Raw genomic sequence first — 24,948 nt, 5'->3', positions numbered from 1 at the left:
CCCATCGTTCACCTAGCCTTAGACCTCTTTCAAGCTCCCCAACCCCTGGGAGAGGGAATGTCGAGCGGCAAAAGGGAACGAGAGGTGTAACCGTACGAGCAGATGTCCCTCGAGTGTTGCTGGTGACGTTTCACGTAACACTCGCCCTCACCATGGGAAAGGTGAGGTTAAGTTTACTTCATCTTCCGATGACGCTTTGGTTAACGAAGAATATAAACGCAACTGGCGTCAAGTTTCAAGACCTCTCAAGAGGAAAATGACGTCAATTGATAGAAGTCATTTATCACCTCAAAGGCCTGGCTGTAGTCATTGGAGCAGTCCAGAACATTTGTCTTCTTCTGAGGAGGGCTCTCCTGCCAAACGTCCTCTTAAAACGTCTGTTTCGGACAAGCTTCCAGCGATTGCAATGCAAGTTCCTGGATCTGTTGTGTCGTCTGGACGTTCCAGACGTGACGCGGGTGAGCAAGAAGACGATTTTATCACTGACGTTTCGGTCTTAACTTCACCTCAAGTTAACCTTAAATTAAGTCTGTTACAAGACATGTAGCTTAAACTTTCGTCTATTATGCAGTCTTATCAATGAGTTCCTGAGCGTCATGAAACTTTGCAAGCTGATCGTCGCAACTCGGTTAAGCTTGATCTTAAACGTCAAGCTTCGAAACGTGAAGCTGAACGTCAAGCTGACGTTTTGCCTGAGAATGTCATTCGCCAAGCAGTCAAACGTGACGCTGAACGTCAGGATAAACGTGACGTCGATCGTCACCCAAGTCATGTTAGACATGACGTCGATCGTCACCCAAGTCAAGTTAGACATGACGTCGAACTTCAAGCTGATCTTGATAACAATCGAAAGCTGATGCTGGATGTCAAGCTGGCGCACACAGCGCTCTACGGGTAGTTCCCGCACAGGCGCGCAAAGACGTTATTCCAGCTGAAGTCTTATCGGAAGAAGACGTTGATTTTCCTCTTTCTGCAGCTGAACCTTTAGAAGACTTATCGGAGGAAAAAGAGCCTAAGACTGCACAGCAGTCCCTAGACCTTAAGAAGATTATGAAAGTGTTCACGGAAGAATTTCCTAGTCACTTTGTGCCTGTTGCTCCACGCTCTCCCCCTTCAGGGTTCACCTTGGAAACAGCAACTCAAGCTCCTATTTTTACTAAGATGGTGCTTTTGAGATCATCTAAGAGAGCTTTAAGATTAATGGGAGACTGGATGCAGTCAAAAAGGAATCTAGGCAAGTCGGCCTTTTCAGTCCCTCCTGCTAGACTAGCTTCTAGATCAAGTGTATTGTATGAGACTGGAGAAGTTCTTGGCTTGGGAGTACCTGCCTCTGCCCAGGGGGACTTCTTAAGCCTAGTAGACTCTTCTCGTCGATTAGCCATGAGGCGTACTAAGATTTTCTGGACAACTTCGGAACTCGACCATCTTCTCAAGGGCGTCTTCAGAGCCTTCGAGGTTTTCAACTTCCTCGACTGGACTCTGGGAGCCTTGAGTAAGAAAGTTTCTGCCTTTAAGAATAATGAAAGTGTTGTTCAGATTATGTCTTGCATAGACAAAGCTGTGAGGGACGGGTCTAATGAGTTAGCAGCCCTTTTTACGGCTGGAGTTCTCAAGAAAAGAGCTCAAATGTGTTCTTTCCTTTCCCTGGGGGTCACTCCTTGTCAGAGGTCTGAATTACTGTTTGCGCCGCTCTCTCCTGCGCTGTTCCCACAAGATCTTGTAAAAGAGGTTGCTGCTTCCTTAGCCCAGAAAGACACCCGTGACTTGGTCTCCAAGGCAGCTCGGAAAGTACTTCCGACTTCTTTCTCTAGCAAACAAACCAAAGGTAGATACTCCTTTGTCCAGATTCATTCCTCCCTTTCGAGGTAAACTCGTCAGTAGGGGTAACTCCAGACCTGATGGGAGAAGAGGAAAGAGGAGGGTACCAAGATCAGGTCGAAGCAGAGTCTGACTGCTTTCTACTTCAGACAGCAGTAGGAGCCAGACTGAAGAACTTCCGGCAGGCTTGGGAGAGAAGGGGAGTGGACCAGTGGTCCTTTCTTTTGCTGAAGGAGGGATACAAGATTCCTTTCGTCAAGAAACCCCCTTTAGTTCAAGAGCCAATAGATCTCTCTCCCAGGTACCGAGAGGACTCAAAGAGACAAGCTTTGCTACTACAAGTGTCCCTCTTGTTGAAAAAAGGGGCTGTAGAGAGGGTGCAGGACTTGCAGTCTCCGTGGTTTTATAACCGCCTCTTCCTGGTTCCGAAGAACTCGGGGGCATGGAGACCAGTTCTAGATGTAAGCGCTCTCAACACTTTCATTGTGAAAACCAAGTTTTCGATGGAGACTTCCAAAACTGTGCTGGCAGCAGTAAGGAAAGGCAACTGGATGGTCTCTTTAGACCTCCAGGACGCCTATTTCTATATCCCTATTCATCCGAACTTCAAACACTACCCTGAAGTTTGTTTACGGGAAGGAAGTCTTCCAGTTTCGGGCCATGTGTTTCGGCCTTAGCACTGCTCCTCTTGTTTTTACGAAGTTCATGCTAAATGTAGCAAGCTTCCTGCATTCGACAGGGATCAGAGCCTCTGTATCTCGACGACTGGTTACTCAGGGCGTCTTCCTTCAACCGCTGTCTGGAGGATCTCAGATTGACATTAACATTAGCAAAGGAACTGGGTCTTCTGTTCAACACAGAGAAGTCCCAACTCTTACCATCTTAAAAGATTCTTTATTTGGGGATGGAGATTCAGTGTCTAGTTTTTCAGGCTTTTCCATCACCCAAAAGGATAGAACAAGCCCTTCTAAAGATTTGTCTTTTTCCAGAGAAAACAGATTGTTCTGTGAGACAGTAGATGAGTCTGCTGGGAACTCTCTCCTCCCTGGAACTGTTCGTCTCCCTGGGAAGACTGAATCTCTGCCCGCTGCAATTTCCCCTCAATTACTATTGGGACAAGGAGAAAGGCTTAGAGACAGAAAGTATTCCACTTCCAGAGTCTGTCAAAAGTTGCCTACAGTGGTGGAACGACACAACCAAACTTCAGGAGGGCCTCTCGCTAGAGCAAAGGAGTCCAGACCTTGTGTTGTGTTCCGACGCTTCGGACTCGGGGTGGGGAGCAACACTGGGCAAACTGGAATGCTCAGGTCTGTGGAAAAAATTTTAAGAGAGCCTTCACCTCAACCAGAAGGAGCTTTTAAGCTTGTCGCACACTGAGCCCGAACGGAACCGCCCGATCAGAACCGAAACGTCCGATAGAAATCGAAAACATGCATTCTTACCTGGCTGCGCACATTGGGCCAGAACAGAACGGAACTGACGTGCCAGAACATAACGGAACCGACACAGTGTTCTTTGAAAGATATTTTTTCGGAAGCGTCGGTGGCGTCTGACAGGCTACGCATGCGCAGAATGACTGCAGCGGTTGTTTTGGAGAGGGTTGCCGAGGAATTCGGAGGTTAGAGTGATAGCAACCAATATTTTTCTGATGTCAGAAATTTGACGAATGTATTTTAATAACAATGATGTAAACATATGATTTAATACATAGATTTTAGGAGTGATTATCATTTATTATTATTGTTTATTATTATTATTATTATTATTATTATTATTATTTTTTTTTTTTTTTGTTGTCAGAAATTTGACGAATGTACTTTAATAACAATGATGTGAACTTATGATTTGATACAAAGAATTTTGGAGTAATTATTAATTATTATTATTATTATTATTATTATTATTCCTTTTTTGAAAGCATATAAACATCTGGCTTATGGATTCGATAAAAGATTGATATACAGAATATCTAATCATTGTAACATCAATTAAATAAAAACTCAGTTATGATTAAATAAAAACTCGGTTATGATTAAGGAAAACTTCCTTCATTTACATAAAATTTTGTGTCGGTTCCATTCTGTGGCTTCTGGCTCAGTGAGCGCGCTGGATGTCGTTTCTGCTCTGTTCTGAGGCTTCGGTGTCTTAGGCGGCGGTTCCGTTCCGGCTCAGTGTGAGACAAGCTTTAGCCGTCCTATTGGCGCTTCAAGGTTCAAAGTTTCGAAAACAAAAGTAAACAGACAACACCACAGCGTTGGCATACATTTCCAAACAAGGCGGGACCCACTCAAAGTCCCTTTACGAGACTGCAAGGGAACTTCTACTTTGGGCGAAGGAAAGGAACATCACCTTACTCACAAGGTTCATTCAAGGAGAAAAGAATGTGATGGCAGACAGCCTCAGCAGAAGAAACGAAGTCATTCCTACAGAATGGACGCTGCATCAGTAGGTTTGCAAGAAACTTTAGCGGATTTGGGGTCGTCCGCCCATAGACCTGTTTGTAACCTTGAGAACGAAGGGGCTTCAAATGTACTGCTCTCCGGTGCCAGATCTGGAAGCAGTCCACATTGACGCTTTCCTGCTGGACTGGTCTCACCAGGATTTGTACGCATTTCCCCCCTTCAAAGTCCTCTACAAAGTCTTACAGAAGTTTGTCTCCCACGAGGGAACCAGATTGACTCTAATTGCGCCTCTATGGCCATCAAGAGAATGGTTCACCGAGGTCCTTCAATGGATGGTGGACGTACCAAGAAGCCTACCCATGCTCATGGATCTTCTCAGACAACCGCTTGAAAAGGTTCCATCAAAACCTACAAGCTCTACATCTAACTGCCTTCAGACTATCGAGAAACTCACTAGAGCTAGAGGCTTTTCGAAGGAGGCAGCTAGAGCCATCGCTAGAACAAGGAGAACCTCTACCATCAGGGTCTACCAGTCCAAATGGGAGGTTTTTTGAGATTGGTGCAAAATCAACTCAATTTCCTTTTCCAGTACCCCTCTGACCCAAAACGCTGACTTCCTTTTACACCTTAGGAGAAAACGCAAGTTTTCCTCCTCTACCATTAAAGGTTATAGGAGCATGTTAGCGGCCGTTTTCAGGCACAGAAACTTAGACCTCTCTAACAACAAAGACCTTCAAGATCTTCTCAGGTCCTTTGAAACTTCTAAGGAGCATCAGCTAGAATCACCAGCTTGGAATCTGGATGTTGTCCTTAAGTTTCTTATTAGTGATAGGTTTGAGCCCTTACACTCAGCCTCTTTTAAAGATCTCTCCTTAAAAACGCTCTTCTTAGTAAGTCTGGCATCAGCTAAGAGAGTCAGTGAAGTGCATGCCTTTAGCAAGAATACTGTATTGGCTTTAGTAATAGTAAGGCTATATGCTCCTTACAACTTGGTTTCCTGGCCAAGAATGAGCGTCCTTCCTATCCATGGCTGAAGTCTTTCGAGATTCCAAACCTTTCGGATGTGGTTGGTGAAGAAATGGAAAAGGTCCTGTGCCCTGTTAGAGCGCTTAAATTTTATCTAGACAGAACTCAAAAATTACGAGGCAAGTCTGAAGCTCTATGGTGTTCGGTCAAGAAGCCCTCCTTACCGATGTCAAAGAACGCCTTATCTTATTTTATCAGGCTCTTGATTAGAGAGGCTCACACTAACTGTGGTGAGACAGATTTTAAACTGCTGACAGTGAAGACACGAAGTCAGAACTGTGGCAACTTCAGTGGCTTTCATGCAAAATCGATCCTTACAAAGCATTATGGACACAACCTTTTGGAGGAGTAAGTCTGTGTTCGCTTCACATTATTTAAAACATGTCCAGACTCTTTACGAGGACTGCTACACGTTGGGACCATTCGTAGCAGCGAGTGCAGTAGTGGGTGAAAGCTCTACCACTACATTCCCCTAATCCTAATACCTTTTTTCGTCTCTTGAAACTATTGTATTTTTGGTTGTTTGTGGAGACTGGTCGACAGTCTTCCGCAATCATTGATTTTAGCAGGTGGTCAAACTTGTTTCTTGAGAGCACCCAGAACAAGGGTATTGGTTGAGGTCCTGTCATAGTGAGGTATTTACACCGTTTTGACAGCTCCTAGAGGTCTTTCAGCCCCCTGAGTGGATCGCTGGATCTCATAAGGACAGCTAACTAATGAGGCATAGAATCATAAAAGTCAGGTTCCTTATCAGGTACGAACCCTTAAGGGGACCGTCCGCCATGTCTGCCATTTTTTTTTCTAATGATCTAAATTACACAATTTCTATATATGTTTTAGACATATATAATACCTTCATCATATAAAAATTTCAAGTCATTTGATCAAAAACTTTTGTATTTATTAGCAAAAATCATGATTTAAAAAAAAAAAAATTAGGTAAATTTTTCCCGACTACTATAATACCAATTGTATTGAAACTTATATATCATAAAAACTACTTTATCAACCGAAAAATTCTGTCAGACAGAATTTTGATGTTCCTTTCTGTTTTTTTTTAAAGAATTTTTATTTTTTTCCTCGTCTAGACGGAAAATAATCGTGAAAAAAAAATGTAAAAAGAAAATCAAAATTTTGTCTGACAGAATTGTGGGATTTTTATTCTTCTTTTCAACGATATCTTTCTCTCTAATATCGAACAACAAATAAGTGAGAAAAATGTACCAAAGTGTGAATAAGTATGTTTTTGAGTTATGAGCTCCCAAAGATTTGCAGCAAATTTCGCTTCTTTTCTAAAAAAAAAATCAAGATAATATTAATATGATAACTTTTATTGTTTATTCCTACATAAATGCACCCTAAACGAGGTATTTGAACCCTCGGTTTACTATTCCTATGTTATGAGTTGCCAGCGATCTCTAATTGTGGCTAGTGTTTTAGTTAGCAGCTTTCAGCTTTGTACTCTGATTCATGCTTCCCTTTTTCTTGGTTCTTTTTTCTTGTTCTCCACTTACCTTTTGTTCTTTCTATCACCTTATGTAACATTGGCATTGCTATAAAGTTCCAGAGGACGTTGTGAAAGCACAATCAACATACGAACGTCAAGTAAATAAACACATGCATTATAATTTCTATATGTCTTTGGAAACTTTGCTGATGTTCTCGTAGCTGGTAGTTTTCATTCACCTACCCTCTACCAATGCCTTTCATTTCTGCCAGAAGTACAAGATTTTGAAACATGAGAGAGAGAGAGAGAGAGAGAGAGAGAGAGAGAGAGAGAGAGAGAGAGAGAGAGAGAGAGAGAGAATTTGGCTGATATAGATGGCAGTTCCAATTGAGAGAGAGAGAGAGAGAGAGAGAGAGAGAGAGAGAGAGAGAGAGAGAGAGAGAGAGAGAGAGCATTTGGCTGATATAGATGGCAGTTCCAATTGAGAGTGAGTGAGAGAGAGAGAGAGAGAGAGAGAGAGAGAGTTGAACATTGTTATTATAGTACAGTAGAACCTCGGTTTATGAATTTAATTCGTTCCTAATGCGAACTCGTAAACCGAAAAATTCGTATCGCGAAACGAATTTCCCCATAAGAATGTTATAAAATCGAAATAATTAGTTCAACCTATCTACAAAAACCAATTTTCACAAATTTTTCCTTACACATACAGTACTCTACTGTACTCTACACAAAATTATTAAAATATTGCAGTCATTTAATGATGAAAATATGGATATGCATGCACAGTAAACTTGAACTTTACCTTAGAGGAGTGTCGCTGCTGGCTTGATGGAGACGAGAGGAGGGGAAGGAGGAGGAGGGGGTTACTGCTTGGAGGGAGAATCTCCCTCCATGAGAACTTCAGGAACGTTGACTGGAGTTCTCTCGCGAGAATGGCGTTCACTATCACTGGTTTTGCGTTTGCGAGACTCTTGGTCGTCGTCTTTCACAGTTCTTTTCTCCCCCTTCACAAGATATTTTTCAATAGACACCTGCTTTTGTCTGTTCTTTAAAATTTTATAGAAGTGACCCACCCCATTATCGACTAATAAATTTATTTCACGGTCTGTTTCAGCCTTATTCGGGACATTTTCCTCAAGAAAACTTTTCACGTCTTCCCACTTCTTTAAAAAATCTGTTATCTCACTCGAAGACAGTGATTGTGCAGTGCCTCCCTCCTCCTCAGATGAGATTTCCTCTATTACCTCTCTTTGCTGCTGCTCGTGCAGGTCCTTCAGCTCCTCGGTGGTCAGCGGCTCCTTATGCTCCTGCAGGAGGTCGTCGATGTCATCCGTGTCCACCTCCAGCCCCATTGCCTTGCCCAAGGACACAATATCCTCGTCAACTGCTTCCTCCTGGTTGGGTTCGAACCCCTTGAAATCCCGTTCTGCAACGGAATCGGGCCACAGTTTCTTCCAGGCGGAATTGAGGGTTCTCTTGGTGACTCCTTGCCAGGCTTTATCAATTAAAGTCAGGTAGTTGTAGATGGAGTAGTGATCCTTCCAAAACTCTCTGAGGGTAAGGTTGGTGCCCTCTGTTACTTCAAAGCAGCGCTGGAACATAGCTTTGGTATAAAGTTTTTTAAAATTTGAGATCACTTGCTGATCCATGGGCTGGAGTATTGGAGTGGTGTTGTGGGGTAGGAACTTCACCTTAATGAACTTGTATTCCTCCGCTATGTCCTCTTCAATGGCTGGAGGATGGGCAGGAGCATTGTTCATTAACAGCAAGGCTTTGAGTGGGAGGTCCTTCTCCAGGAGGTATCTCTTGACTTCTGGACCAAAAACCTCGTTCATCCACTCAACGAAGAAGATCCTTGTCACCCAAGCCTTCGTATTAGAACGCCACATGACGTGCAACTTTTTCTCCTGCACATTGTTCTTCTTGAAGGCTCGTGGATTCTCTGAGTGATACACCAGGAGAGGTTTAATTTTGCAATCCCCACTGGCGTTAGAACAGAACAGCAGGGTTAGACGGTCTTTCATGGGCTTATGGCCAGGAAGGGCCTTTTCTTCTACCGTGATATAGCTCCTCCTGGGCATTTTCTTCCAAAAGAGGCCTGTCTCATCGCAATTAAACACCTGTTGGGAAACGTAGTCCTCGGAGTCCACGAGCCTTTTGAACTCTTTCACAAAAGACTCTGCTGCCTTCTTATCGGCGCTGCCCCCCTCGCCATGCCGAACAACACTATGGATACCCGTTCTCTTCTTGAATTTTTCAAACCAACCACGGCTTGCCTTAAAACTTTCTTTTTCTGCTGATGTACCTGGCTCACTTCTCACCAAGTCCTCGTAAATGGTTCTTGCTTTCTCGCAAATCATGTTCTCATTTACTGAATCTCCTACGAGCTGCTTCTCATTTAACCACACCATTAATAAATTTTCTACGTCATCAAGAATAGGTGGCCGTTGTTTTGACAACGACGATACACCTTTAGCTACTTTAGCGGCCTTTATTTCTTCTATTTTTTTTAATATTGTGCATATCGTCGACTGCGAGCGATTGAAAAAACTAGCAATGTCTTTCACACGCATGCCTTGGTCATGCTTCTCGATGATCTCCTTCTTCATCTCTATCGTTATCATCAGCTTCTTACTGCTTTCCTTCTTCGACATCGTAGGAGCCATTGTCTATCACAATAATACAGTACAGTACTGTAATCACAAATGAGTGAAAATAAAACAAATCACAAACCACGTGTAAAAATCACATAGAAATCGTCCACGAATTCACTAAGTATGTATGCTATCGAGACGGCGGATACTGAGATAATGAACGAGTGAAGGGGGTAATAAAGGGGTTTAGGGGGTGGTAGGTATGCGTGGGAGGAGTCACGTGACTCCATTGTGAGATGCTGTCGTTAAGTTATTTCCATGAAAAATGCGATCGGGAAGCGCGGCGTTAACACTTTTCCACAAAAAACGGCGCGTGGGAGGGAAATTTAAATTTGTTAACCGATACAATATTCGTTAACCGAGACGAATTTTTCAGAGAAAGCCTTCGTAAACCAAAAAATTTGTAAGCGGAGTCGTTCGTAAACCGAGGTTCTACTGTATTTTTATAAATGGCAGTTTTAAATAATTCTAGAGAGAGAGAGAGAGAGAGAGAGAGAGAGAGAGAGAGAGAGAGAGAGAGAGAGAGAGAGAGAGAGAGAGAGAGAGAGAGAGAGAGAGAAAATTATAGTATTTGTATAAATGGCAGTGGTAAATAATTAGAGAGAGAGAGAGAGAGAGAGAGAGAGAGAGAGAGAGAGAGAGAGAGAGAGAGAGAGAGAGAGAGAGAACTACGCATCTGTCAAACACAGTCATACAGACGATGCCATAAGGATGACGTCATCATTTAAAGACCGCTTTATCTTCATTGTTTGGAAAAATGATTGACTATTTGTTCTTCCTATAACCTTAGGTAACATTGGCCTTGCTATAAAGTTCCTGAGGACATTGTGGAAACACAATGTACATAAGAACTTCAAGTAAACAAACGCATGCATTATAACATCTATACATCTTTGGAAACTTTGGCTTCTGTTATTGTAGGAGTAGGTTTCGTTCAACTACACTCTACCAATGCCTTCCATTTCTGCCAGACGTACGATAGGTTGAAACATATGTGAAAAATCGCTTTAGATATGCAAAATTAACACACAAAGACGATTTTGTCAAACTCAGTCATGCAGACGACAAAGTAAGGATGACGTCATCATTTAAAAACTGCTATATCTTCGTTATTTGTAAAAGTAATTGGCTGAAACTTCTGGGGAGTATGTACGACATGTTTACGCATACATAGAAGCAATAAAACTATTTTTGATTTCTGAAAGTTGTTACGTCAATACCCCATGGCGGACGGTCCCCTTAAGTCTGTTTTTATAAAACTCTTGAGTAATATTCCAATTATGTATTAGCTGGTCTCTAAAGGCGGGTTTACACGGCCGAACAGCTCGCCGAGCCCGGTTGTCGAACCTATTTGTAGAACGGCTCGAAGAGCTTTCAGACAGTACATCGAGCCTCAGTGTGCCTCGTGCTAAAACAACGTCAACATGTCTCTCGACCAGGACGATTTGATAGCCATTGCTTTAGCAGTGGCACTAAGAAAGAAAAAAAAAAAGATCAAAGTGGACGAAGGATTGGCTACTAAAAAGAGAGAAATTTTCACACACCAACTTGCTTATTGCATTAAAATTAGTTCTTTCAATATTTCATGCAGTGCCGCTATTCATTTGAGTCTGGCTACTTTATTGGAATAGTCTTTTGATTTAACTTTCCATAAAGCTGGATGAGCCCGATATGTATGTATGAAATCAAAGTACGACTTCCTTCTCATTCTTACTTTCATTAATGGCAGCCATTATTCATTTCTTTGATGATGTTTCCTCTAACAGGTTTGAATAACAACTGATGTTCGATGCTCGACAGTCGACACCCGTTCACACCGCTCGTCAAACAATGTAGCTCCGCCCTCAAAAGTCAAGATGAGCCTGACTCTCATCGAGCCGTTCGACGAGCGCGCTCGACAACCAAATAGCCCGTTTACACGCTCGAACATCAATTCAACACAGGGTTGTCGAACCAGGCTCGACGAGCTGTTCGCCCGTGTAAACCCCGCTTAACCCTCCACCAAGGGTGTCAATCAGCTATATATATATCCACCGGCTAAGTCAGATGTTTAAAAATGATATTTTCATTATGAAATAAATTTTTGAACATACTTACCCGGTTGATATATATAATTATACTCCCTCCATTCCTCCCCTCTAGAGACTTATGGGCATGGAAGATCTTAGGATTCCCGGAATGGTTCCAGATACCTGGCGAGTGGTGGCGCTAGTAGTACACCTAGCTATCCAATCTACGATTGCGGCGAGTTTTGAATTTTCTGCCGTGACGTCAGGGACGTAAGCTGTATATATATCCATCGGATAAGTATATTCAAAAATTCATTTTATAATGAAAATATAATTTTTACTTTATTCCAGAAGAAAAAGACAATTTGGAACGTCAGCTGTCTAATGAGCGTAAACAGCTAAAAGAAGCTGAAAGGGTAAGTAAATTATTTTGTAATATATTTACAGTATTCCTAATTGGAGACTATTATATTGTCACCTTTTATTAATTGAAGCTAGTACCTCTCTCTACATCTGTTCAGCATGCTGTATGTTAGTTTCGACTTTACGTCGGTCATTCTTGAACACTGTATTTAGATGCAAAATTGAAGTCCACTGTACGCCATTTTACATGACCTTAGATCAGTCTCAATGTTAACCCATTACGATGAAAAATATCTAAAAAGTAAAATTTTAGAATGTTCTAGATATAAAATGAGTAAATGCATACATTAATTTTGAAAATATTAGTTGTATACATACCATAAACAGGGAATATGATTAGCTGATAAATAGGAAGAAAACATAAGCTACATCTGACAATTGTTTTGATTCTTCTTTAAAGTGTACATTACAGGCTCTAATGCAGTTGAATTTGATACTTTTAAAAAATTTAAAAAGACATTTTTATTGATGGTTATTAACACTACGATATATTTAATGCTCATCTTGTGACTGTTGAAGAAAAGATCAAAGGTTAATTTAAAATATGAAAACATGGAATTCTATATTGAGAATAAATAAATGCACAACAAAGAGCATGGACAGCTCTTTGCTTGTTTCAGCTGAAATTTCAGAGACCTCTAGTGTAAAATAAGGACCATAAAGGTTGTAACGTCTTGTGCCTGATCATTTGGGGTGGTGCAAAAATGTCTTCAAGTATTGAATCTCTTGTTCCCATACCTGCACCTGATACCAACCCTCTTAGCCCACTTGAGACCCATAATGATGGAGTAGGGATTTGTTTTTGGCTGATCAGACAGTGCAACAGACCTTCATTGGCTACAGCCGAGTTAGGTGCTGCCAAGGAATGGACCATCTCCAAGTAGAGACCCAAGGCCAAGGTTTAGAGGAAACTAGACCCACCAATACAACCAGCAACACAAGTGTTATCCAGCAACGAAGATCTTGGTAGTTATTCCTGAGGCGATCACTCCAGCTCATGCTCTAGCTTCAGCACAGCTGACAGTGACTTGCGGCAGAGCCTTTATCCTGGGGTCTTCGAGTTGAAAACTGGTTAAATCTTGTCCCGTTTCCTGAGAAATTTTTAGGCATACTACGTCAGCAGATATACTGGGAGAAACTCCATTGGATCGACTGCCAAGCTGAGAAAGTTCGTTCGTGGCTGGAGGGATCAATCAATCTTTTTCAGCCTAGTGGGTGTCTGAGACCTCCTAAAAGAAGGTGAAGGGTCTCCCCCTCAATTGGCTTTGAGGAGCACAAGACGGTGGATACGGGAAATGGAGCCCGTTTTAACACCACCTCATGGAAGGAGGGTGAACTGCTGAAAATTGACACTACACAATTGGCATTCCTGTACCAGTCTGCCTACCTTGTAGTCTAGGTAGGAGGCTCATCAAAACTGCCCCCAAGTTAGGTGGTGGAAGCTCATCAAAATTGCCTCCAATGAGGTGGTGGAAGTTCATCAAAACTGTCCACAATGAGGTGGCAAGTTACTTGGAATAATCCTATATAGAATATCCTGCACAAGTTTATGCCGAAGAGAAACAACCTGGCCATTAGTCACGTGGGTCAGTCATGACACTGCTTGTATGCCAACAAGATTGCCATGGCTGCTCCTAAGTGTGTACTGACTCCTGCACCTCTCTGAGGAAACGGTCTAAAATACCGAAAAATTGAAAACAAGTGGACAAAATAACTCTGTAAACTAGTATAACTGAGGTAAAAAACCGCTAAGGGTAAAAGCCACTGTCAACGAATCCGGTAAGACAGACCTAAACGACATCGGCGAGTCCGTCTTCAACTGAAAAGTTACCGCTCTCTAGGCTAGGCTACCCGAAACTAACACACACCAACAAAAACATAAAATACAATAATGCAATGTAAATGCAAACATAGAATAGAGCCCAAAGCATTGCAATACTAAATAAATACTAGCTAACTTGAAACTTACACAATAAATAAAGTGAACCCGAAAAATAAGGCTGATCAAGTATGTAACAAGACGCCCAAGCTAGCTGGACTCGGAGCGCTCCGGCTCCCTCATTGTAAAATCTAAATAACTTTCCCCTAAGGGATCCAAAACATTACAGCTAAAGCAAACAGCAAAGAAAGGTTGGTACTCAACTTAGACGAGGAAGAGGAAGCCATCATACGAACAAAATCTTCAAAAGGAGCTGATAAAGAGCGCACAACAAAACATAACAGTAGATCGAAGCTGCAACAAAGGAATGAGGTGCCAGAGACGTACGAGGGCGCTGTAAGGTGAGAGGATATGTAACAGCTCCTCACTTATCCTTCCCCTTAGTGGATTAGACTGGGTAAAATCTATTGGGGGTGCAGATATCTATGGTTATCTTCGGATACGTCCCTGATTATGCACAATATCTTCGGATAGTCGTTCCAAGGGTTAGAACCCTGTATACCTGACGGTAATTTTCTTGTAATATCACTCACAGAAATATTATACAGTAGGAAATTGCCGAAGGGAACTTCCATCAGCACGACATGGCTCGAGCCCATTAAATATTTTAAGAACCGCAACAGCCTGAAAATAAATATTTCCTATATAAACTATAAAAACTTTAAACAAAACAAGCAGAAGAGACATAAGATAGAATAGTTTGCCTGTGTACCTTTAAGTAAGAGAACTGTAACCCGAGACAGTGGAAGATCATGGTACAGAGGCTATGGCACTACCCAAGACTAGAGAACAGTGGTTAGATTTTGGAGTGCCCTTATCCTAGAAGAGCTGCTGACCATAGCTAAAGCATCTCTTCTACCCTTACCAAGAGGAAAGTGGCCAGTGAACAATTTCAGTGCAGTATCTTTTTGCTTGCTATGGCTTCTGGTGCTAGAGTCAGTGAGATGTGGCCCTTTCAAGGGATGATAGCCACAATGAATTCTCAGATTTGGGGGAGGTAAACCTTTATCCAGATCCTGCATTCTTGGCAAAAAATGAACTTCCCACAAAACGGGGGGGCCCACTGGAAGATTGTTCCACTACAAGAGGACCCTTTTCTGTGCCCCGTGGAATGCCTTAAGGCCTACCTGTTCAAGAGCCGGGCTTTTAAAGTGCAGATGACAGGATTTAATCTTTCTCTGAAACAGCTAAGGTCCAAACTCACTCACGTCATCAGAAGGGCTGATCCGGAAAGTGTTTCAGCGGGGTGTGACCCTAGAAAAGTTACTTCTTCCCATAATTTTTTTCCAATCTATGTCCTTTGCAGGCTTACCGGCTTACACAGGACGGAAATCATCAAGAATTTTCTTCTAACATTACCTACGTCAGTTGGAAGAGATAAACACTCTGTGGTGCCCGCTGGTAGTGTGATTAAACCAGCTTAAGTGTTGTGCATGGACTCTTTGGGATTGTATAATTAGGACATCTCAGTCTACATGGTGCAAGGGAACTATGATCTTTTGTTCCATATGTAATGAGTCACGGGTTATATTTTCCTTTTATGTCGCGAGTATTACTATTTACTACTTTGTTCCATAATTTGAGGTCTGAAAACTCTGGTTTTCTATATATATATATATATATACATATATATAATATATATATATATATATATATATATATATATATATATATATATATATATATATATATATATATATATATATATATATATGTATGTATGTATGTATGTATGTATGTATGTATGTATGTATGTATATACATATACATACATACATACATAAATAAATACATATACATACATTATGCACACATACATACATACGGTAATGCCTCACAACACAAAATTAATTCGTTCAGGAGTGGCTTTCATAAAGTGATTTTTTAGTGTTGTGAGTCACATTTCACATGCAAATTGCCTAATTTGTTCCAAACCCTACAAAACACCACATAAAATCTCATTATAAAGCTACAGTATAACCACAATGAAATACTGTACAGCCAAATGCATTTGAACAATTCAATTTACCTAAACTAAATAGATGGAAAGTAATACAATACATGCAGTACAATACTGTACTATTATAGAGAGAGAGAGAGAGAGAGAGAGAGAGAGAGAGAGAGAGAGAGAGAGAGAGAGAGAGAGAGAGAGAGAGATACAGTAGAGAGATATTATTCTATGTTTGGGTTCCTCAGTGTAAGGCACCTCGTATATCCACCAGAGAGTTGCTAATGCATCTTCCGGTGTATTTTGCATCTTCCAGTCTTGGATGGTCTGGGATGCATCTTAGGTATTTATCGAGCTTATTCTTAAACACATCTAGGCTCACTCCTGATATGTGTTTTAGATGAGCTGGCAGCGCATTAAATAGTCACTGCATTATCGATGTTGGTGCGTAGTGGATTAATGTCCTGTGCATCTTCCTTAGTTTTCCTGGTATAGTTTTTTGGCACTATTAATCTACCTTGGCTTGCTCTTTCTGATATTTTTAGCTACATGGTTTTTTCAGTAATTCCTTCTATATGCGTCCATGCTTGTATTATCCTTTAGCATTCTCTTCTCGTTTTTAGACTGTATAGTTTTAAAAATTGCAGTCTTTCCCAGTAGTAAAAGTCCCTAACTACTTCTGTTCTAGCAGTATAGGATCTTTGTACACTCTCTATTTGAGCAATTTCCTTTTGGTAATGTGGGTATCATATCACATTGCAGTACTCGAGTGTACTACGTACATAAGTTTTGTAAAGCTTAATCATGTGTTCAGCTTTTCTTGTTTTAAAGTGTCTGAATAACATTCCCATTTTTGCTTTACATTTAGCCAACAGTGTTGCTATTTGGTCAATGCATAACATATTCCTATTTAACATTACACCAAGGTCTTTAATTGCTTCCTTGTTTGTGATTGTCTCGTTAGAAGGTCCCTTGTATGCAAATACCATTCCTTCTCTGTTTCCATAATTTATTGATTCAAATTTATCGGAGTTAAATACCATCCTATTTATCTCCGCCCATTCATATATTTTGTTTAGATCTCTTTGTAGTGAGTTCCTATCTTCATCACAAGTAATTTCTCTACTTAATCTTGTGTCATCGGCAAAACTTCTCACTACAGAGTTTTTAACATTACAGTCTATGTCTGAGATCATAATAACAAACAGCTGTGCAGCTAATACCGTACCCTGTGTCACGCCAGATATTACCTGATCATTTGATTTCTCGTCATTTGCAACCACTATCTGTTTTATGTTTTGCAGGAATTCTTTTACCCATTTTCCTATCTTTCCCACAATATTATGCTTTCTCATTTTTTCTCTAATATATTATGGTCTACCTTGTCAAAGGCTTTTGCAAAATCTAGATAGATCACATCTGTGTCTTTTTCATTTATCATATTTTTGTATATGTTTTCATAGTGTGCTATCAGTTGGGTTTTTTGTACTTTTTCTGGGCACAAAACTGTGTTGACCTATATTAAACAAATTATTTTTAACCAAATGATTCATTATTTTCTTTTTTATTACACTTTCATAATATGTGATGTTAGACTAACAGGTCTATAATTGCTTGCCTCTAGTCTTGATCCACTTGAAAATAGGGCTAAGTCCCTTTTTTCATTTTCTCTCGATTGTATAATCTTTTGTTCTGCATTTTCTATCTTACTTTTTATTTCCATCATTTTCCATACATTTTTTTCTTTTGCAAGATTTTTCTTCCACTTTCTAATTTTCTGAAATAAGATCCTTCTGTCTCTTGGTATGCATGTCTGTTGTTTATTGTTTTTTTTTTCGGTACATATTTTTCAACAAATTTCTCCAGTATTTTGTACAGTATGTCTGTATTTACCTGTATATTTACACTTAAGAATACATTTTGCCATTCTTTGTTCAGTTCTTCATTTATTTCTGACCATTTTATATTCTTACCATAAAAATTATATTTTCCATATCCTTTTCAACATTTTGTGCTTTTAGTATCTGCGATCACTTGCTTTGGAATGGACTATTAATTCTATGACATCATGGTCTGAAATTCCCATGTTATACACTATTATTTCTTTAACATAATTCACCTCATTCACAATTACTAAATCTAGGACATTTTTCTTTCTTGTTGGAATGTGGTTTATTTGTTGCATATTATGTTATAATAGCATATCTTGAAGCTTTTCAAATTGCCTCTTATCTTCTGCACTACTATTACTCTCTTTTTTATATGTATATATACAACCAATTTCTTCTATCTGTTCTTTCCAATCCACGGAAGGAAAGTTAAAATCACCGGATAGGAGTATATTCTAGTCTTTATGGTTTCTACATATATCATCTATTTTTTCTATTATTATGTCAAACTCCTTAGTATTTGGGGGTCTGTAAACTACAATAATCACCAGTTTTTCAAATTCAAATTCTACCGCAATCAATTCACATTGTGTTGCTGTATTTTTCACAGACTTTTCCTTGATTTATGTCTCTTCCCTATATTGCAGTTCCCCCTTGATTCCTATTTGTTCTGTCTGATCCATATGTTTGGAAACCCTTTATCTGGTCATCACTGCCAGTCTCTTGGGAATACCATGTTTCACTTATATTCAATATATCTATTTTTTCAATTTGGGTTAGTTCTTCTAAGAACTCTATTTTCCTTTTAGAGTTACTCGTGACTAGACCCTGTGCATTCATCACTATTATGGTTTGTGTTTCATCCCCATTATTTAATATTGGTAATATGGATTTTCCCATGCTTCCTTCCTGTTCTGATATGATGCTCTTTTCTTCATTTCCAGAAATTCTGCCATTAAAAAATCCAACTTTTCTATTATATTTGCTCTTTCGCCTTCATATTTAGTTTTGTGGGTATACCTGCAATTATCCCCATATCTGCACCAAGCCCTGGCATTATAGATGCATTCTTTGTAGTTGGGTTCTAATTGTGCATATTTGGGTTGAAAGGCATCATATCTTTGGGCCTTTTGTGCATAGCGCGGTACATACTCGGCCTGTTTTTTTGTTTCATTTTTGCTTTCCTTTTTCTTTTCTGTTTGCTGAGAGAGAGAGAGAGTTTGTGTGTGTGTTTTTTTTTTTTTTTAACTAAAGCATATTTATATTTTTCATCAGCACTATATTTTACACACACACACACACACATACAAATATATATATATATATATATATATATATATATATATATATATATATATATATATATATATATATATATATATATATATATATATATATATATATATAATGTATACATATATTATCAAATATTACTGAAACATAATGTAGGCATGGACTTCCTTTAAAAATTTTTATTACTCTATGAGAATAACTATACAAAGGGTTTATCACTGAATAGTGTACATGTCTTAGCTATAAAGTAGGTCAGTTCTACTTTGTGCGGCCTGCGAAAGCATTTATCACGAAACTCCGAATAACTGACTTTCTTATTTAATATGTTATATGGTTCTCTGTATTGTGAATGACCATATCAATACTGTGAACCCTCACAAAAATGAGAAAGATGGGAACCTTCAAAGCCCCATCATTTACAAATTACAACTAACAAGGTTGGGTGAAACACAGCACGGAATGCAGATATAATGTCACTGACAATTTTGCTAGATCACTTTCTACTGTCTTGATAAAGTAATTCCAATATGTAAGTGTTTCATTCTGCTGCTATACACATTACCGGGTGGAATCGACCCACAGGTCCCTTCATTCATTGTATTGTAGCCAACAGTTCTTGTTGGCATGACCCTTTCCCTTGTTTGGCCCATAAGTAACCTGTAAAATACAGAAGGTTGGTTGTTAAAACAAAAGGAAAATTGTAAGGTTTTTAATTGTAGAGACAGATGCGAACAGAGGAAAGGTAATGGTGGTAGTGGAAGGGGGCCATCATGTCACGGATAGTGGTAGTTAGAAAGGGTTGTAAGGCCTTTGAAATGTAGAGAAAAGTTGCTGGTGGGGTTGTCCAACCCTTTACTCCCTAGGGTCCCAGCAGAATATTATAGTAGTAGAGAAAGTTATGGAAACATACAGGGGATGATGTGTATAGGGCTTTACAGTGAGGGGATGAGATGGGTTTGATGAGGATTTCAGAGGTTGTTACCTCGGTGGAGGTAGGCTTGAAAGCAAATGTCTATTTCTATGTTTTTGACAATTGCTTTTACCAGAGTGGCTGCAGTCTGCCGTGCGTGTTGGGAGTTGATAGCCGCTTAAAGGTCGCCCCTCAGCTGTCCTTTCTCCCTACATTCTAGTAGGTAGTGCCGTAGGACCTGTTGTGGTATGATGTCACAATGTTCACAAGGTCTTTCATTGTTTTCCAACATCTCCCAATTTGCTATGCATCCCAGCCTGAGTCTGTGGATTCATACAGCCTGCTCTCTTGGTGTGTTTCTGTCAATGGGGGGAGGCTCAAGGTCCATGGCCCATTTGTACAATGTGGCAGAGGGGGAGTTATTCCCTATCCACTTGTGTAGGTCCTTGATTAGATTTTCTTTGAGATGTGGCATCATTTTATTTTTTATTTGTTGCAGTGGAGGCTGTATGTGCACCTTCTGGTGCTTTTGGCTAGCTCATCTCTCTCGTTCCTAGTATTCCAGTATGACTGGGAATCCAGTTGAGAGTCACAGATCTGCCTCTTTCATTGTGCTGATATAGGAGTGCTTTGATATCAGCTAGTAGAGCCTTGTTTTCTTTGTTCTTTTCCTGTTGCAAGGCTTGCATTGAGGGTCATGAGTCAGTATGGATGACTACAGGTCCTTCTTCATTTTCAATGGAGTATTTTAATGCTTGTTTTATTGCAACAAGCTTTGTCTGCATGGTGGAGGCATTATTGGATGTTCTCCAGCAGGCTGTGAAGTTATTGGAGAATACTGTGGCTCCAGTTGTCTGGATTCCAGGGTCTATAGTACCATTAGTGTAGTAGGTCTGCGCCCCTGCTGTTTCCGCACTCGTGATTGCTTGGGCAGCATTCCTTAGTTCCTCTATTGTGCAGTCTTCCTGTTGCAAGGCTTGCATTGAGGGTCATGAGTCAGTATGGATGACTACAGGTCCTTCTTCATTTTCAATGGAGTATTTTAATGCTTGTTTTATTGCAACAAGCTTTGTCTGCATGGTGGAGGCATTATTGGATGTTCTCCAGCAGGCTGTGAAGTTATTGGAGAATACTGTGGCTCCAGTTGTCTGGATTCCAGGGTCTATAGTACCATTAGTGTAGTAGGTCTGCGCCCCTGCTGTTTCCGCACTCGTGATTGCTTGGGCAGCATTCCTTAGTTCCTCTATTGTGCAGTCTTCCTTTGCTCTAGGAAGCTTAGTGTACCTAAAGGTCGCCACTTCTTTCTTCTACGGTGGGATATGTTGTGTGCCCTGATTTGTGTTTGGGCTTAGTTGCAGAATGTCTTCAGCTAATCCCAGGCTCTTTATATTGTTGCTGTGGTCCTTGCCATAGGAGCTTAGGGTTTGGACCTCAAAGTACTTTGTGAGCTCCTCTCGTACTCGCTTTTTTGTTATAGAGCCTCTGTCAGAGAGAAACATCTTTGCAATTGTGGATGCATTTCTTATTGCAATCCTGTCTTCTAGAGATGGCAGGCCAGTTTCTAGCCTCATGTTGCACAGTCTTGTCCATGTAGGGGCTCCTAGCATGAGTCTCATGGCATTGTTTTGAATTACCTCTACTGGCTTTTTGGGTGTCTGTCAGGTTTGTTAGGGTGGGAGCAGCATAGTCCACTAGCGTTCTGGAGCAGGCTAGATTATACCTCTTTTGAATGTGCTCATTTGTTCCGTCGTTTAGCTTTGTCATGTATCACATGGCTGCCAGTCTTGCATTTGCTTTTTTCTTGAGATACTTGATTTCCTCCTTGAAGGTGGGTTGTCTGTCTATTACAACTCTCAGGTATGTGTAGCTATCCACCCACTCTAGGGGTTCCATTCCTATTTTGAGTGGCTGCAGGGGGTTTGGGCCTTTTATTGTCATAGCCTTATTTTAGTCCCAGCTCATTTGACTTTTGGTTGATGTCATTCAGTGCTCTCTGCATTCTTATCATTCTGACTAGGCCTCGAGCTATTGCACACATCATCCGCATAGATGAATATCTCTACTCCTTCAGGGAGTTGGAGAGAGGCTATGTTTTCCATGAGGATGTTGAAAAGGAGGGGGCTGAGAATTGCTCCCTGTGGAGTTCCATTTTCCAAGTCATGAAAGTCTGATATAACTTCTTGGAATTCGACTCTGGTTTTTCTTCCTAGCACATAGTTTTTTGTCCATGCTAGTAGGTGACCTTTTACTCCTTTTCTGCCCACTGATTGCAGCATTGCTGTTGGGCTGGCTAGTTTGAAGGCTTTTTCTAAGTCTATGAAGACTATAGTTGCCTTCTTTTGGTTTATACAGTTGAGAACGTCTGTAATGCATTCAGTGATTCCAATTCCTTCCTGATATGCATATAGCTGTTTATGCAGGGGACCAATTTTGTACTTCATTCTGTTTAGTACCATTTTTTCTCCTGTCTTTTCCATGCAGGACACTAGAGCTATTGGCTTTTGGCTTGGGGATCGGCTGAGTGTCCTGTTGCCTTCAGGTCTGGGCCCTTGTGTGCTCAAGGTGTGTCTTGTAATATACTGTATATATATATATATATATATATATATATATATATATATATATATATATATATATATATATATATATATATATATATGTGTGTGTGTGTGTGTGTGTGTGTGTATTATTATTGTCCCGGGTCTGGGCACCAAAAATATATATTATATATTACGGCTGGCAAGGTACATAACCTCCCGAGTTGCAAATGCAAGTTTGTTTTTACATAAATCTGTTACACTTGAATAATACCCGAGATCTGAAAAAATTATAAAACTCCCAGTCGATAATATATAAAAACACTGAATATCCAAAGGTCTCTTACATACACTAAAAAAAACTGTTATTATTAAGAACTATTCAAAACAATGTCTTACCTCGATTCTTAAACAGGGATATGAGAGAGTTCTGTAAGAAACACTGGTGATGGTAATAATACACTCTTTACAAAAATAAATATATGCTATGAAAAATTACAACGCTAAAAGAATTCACACCAAAAATAAATCACTCGATATATTATATCTAAACAAACTTTAGACTAAAACAAGAAGATACACTCTGAAAATTGAAATTTTTGTGATCACTTGTTTCACTGGAAATTAAATTTTGCACAAACATGAAATCTAGATAATTGATGAAAATAGTTAACCTTTAACACTCTAATGATTAAATTCATTCAAATTTACATAAAAGTAACAGATAACTTACGAGTTTTTAGCTCACACAAAGTAATTGAACAGATAGCAATACAATTACACTAAACATTTTTGCATAAATCTCACAGGGCCAGTCACAAAGATTTATATATTAACAGCATGTACAATAACACAATAATTTTGAAATCACCTTCAAAGTTGCGGTAACGTTTTAATACTACACACATATATTGGGTGTAAACTTATTCACTTTTAAGAGGACACACACTCAATGTACTTGAGAGAGAGATGCAAACTTAGCTCTTACAAAGGGACAGGCTGGTTCTCTTCTGCTCCTACGCATTCCTTGAGGCATATATATATCGACTTAAAAAAATTCTAGATCCTTCTTGGACAGGGGGTCTAGAAGCTTGTGGGCTGAGCCTAGAATTGTAAGGTTACCAACGATCAGGTCTCGGACACGTACCAACGCGCCAGTGAGACATGACTCTTAGCTAACTCCGCCCACCTCCATCCTCAAAACTTAAAAAAAAAAAAAAAAAAAAATGCTGGGGTTTTCGAGAACCTTTCAAACATGTGAAAATATAATACGTAATTAGTCACAAACAATGACACAATACCTCATGAAAATATGAAAAAATTACGTAAACTCTCATTCATACCTTATATGGTTCGTACAGCATACTTAATCAAGATTGCATAAGACTGTAACAAAATACGTAAAATAAAAAGTTAATTCTTAAAAATAACGTAAGTTTACATATACTGACTTGAAGGAAAAATACAACGAAATGGCGGAAGAAAATCTTAAGCAATTTGCATACAATTACTTATACCTACATAAGAAGAGCTCACCGTACGAGCTGGCTATACACCTCTTAAATACAGAAATGAAATACATGAATAAAATATGTACTCCACACTAGACCAGCTTTGTAAGAATTTATAATATATATATATATATATATATATATATATATATATATATATATATATATATATATATATATATATATATATATGTGTGTGTGTGTGTGTGTGTGTGTGTGTATGTATGTATGTATGTATGTATGTATATATATACATACACATACATACATACATACACACACATACATATATATAGAATGGTGAGAAGCAAAGTTTGTTAAGATCTAAGGAAAGAATGAGAAAAATTCAGTTTAGCAATAAAAAATAGGTACTCCCACCAACATCATTAAATGGAAGTAAATAAAGAAAAAAATTAACAGTAATTTAACAAAATTTCTATTGGAATCAGCACAAGAGGTACTGTAGGTGAAAAAGATTCTAAACAAGATCAAGGAAAACAATCAGAAAAGACCAAAAGCCTAATAAAGATAAGATTGGTAATGAGGGTAAAATAAAAAAAAGAGACCAAAATACAGGAAACACTAACAAAAGGGAGAAGCATCAAATTTATGAAAAGAAATGTCAGGAAAAGAGATGGAGTGACAAAAATTGCTGTGAATTTCCTTAAAATTCTTTATAATAGTGATACACTATAAGAAATATCTTAGCCAATAGGAATAATAAAACACCTGAGCTGGTACCAAACGTACCAGTTGGAGACATAAAGAAAACATCAACATGTATGAAAAGAGGCAAAGCAACAGAAGAAGATGGATGAACAATTGATTTAATAACATGAGGAGATTTTATCGTAGTAAAACTGGCTGAACTTTACACAAAAAGTTTCCAAGAATGCTTCTTACATACAGCTTGGGAAAACTTTATTATACTAATTCACAAAAAGGGAGACAAACGAACGGAAGAATCACCGTTCAATAAGTTTACTCTTTGTAGTACAGTATATGAAATACTTTATTTACAAATATCATAATGGGCCTAATAGAAAGACAGCTAGATTTTAATCAACCAAGAGAACTGGCAGGATTTAGAAGAGGGTATTAAACAACTGACCATATCCATGTAATTATCCAGCTAATTG

The 24,948-nt window shown here is 39.4% G+C and overlaps 1 protein-coding gene across 2 annotated transcripts in view; it reads left to right on the top strand.

Annotated features, from left to right (window-relative positions):
* LOC137645015 (centrosomal protein of 128 kDa-like) overlaps window positions 1-24,948 on the top strand; it is a 157,700-nt gene that overhangs the window by 58,597 nt on the left and 74,155 nt on the right. For both annotated transcript variants that reach the window (XM_068377879.1, XM_068377880.1), the window contains one exon: window positions 11,711-11,775. In XM_068377879.1, coding sequence (XP_068233980.1) covers window positions 11,711-11,775 — 65 coding nt within the window. The remainder of the gene's footprint in view (window positions 1-11,710; window positions 11,776-24,948) is intronic.

Source organism: Palaemon carinicauda, chromosome 8, assembly GCF_036898095.1.
Source record: "Palaemon carinicauda isolate YSFRI2023 chromosome 8, ASM3689809v2, whole genome shotgun sequence".
Classification (NCBI taxonomy): domain Eukaryota; kingdom Metazoa; phylum Arthropoda; class Malacostraca; order Decapoda; family Palaemonidae; genus Palaemon; species Palaemon carinicauda.
Note: the sequence above shows the minus strand (reverse complement) of the source record. Positions and strands in the feature narration are given on the sequence as shown.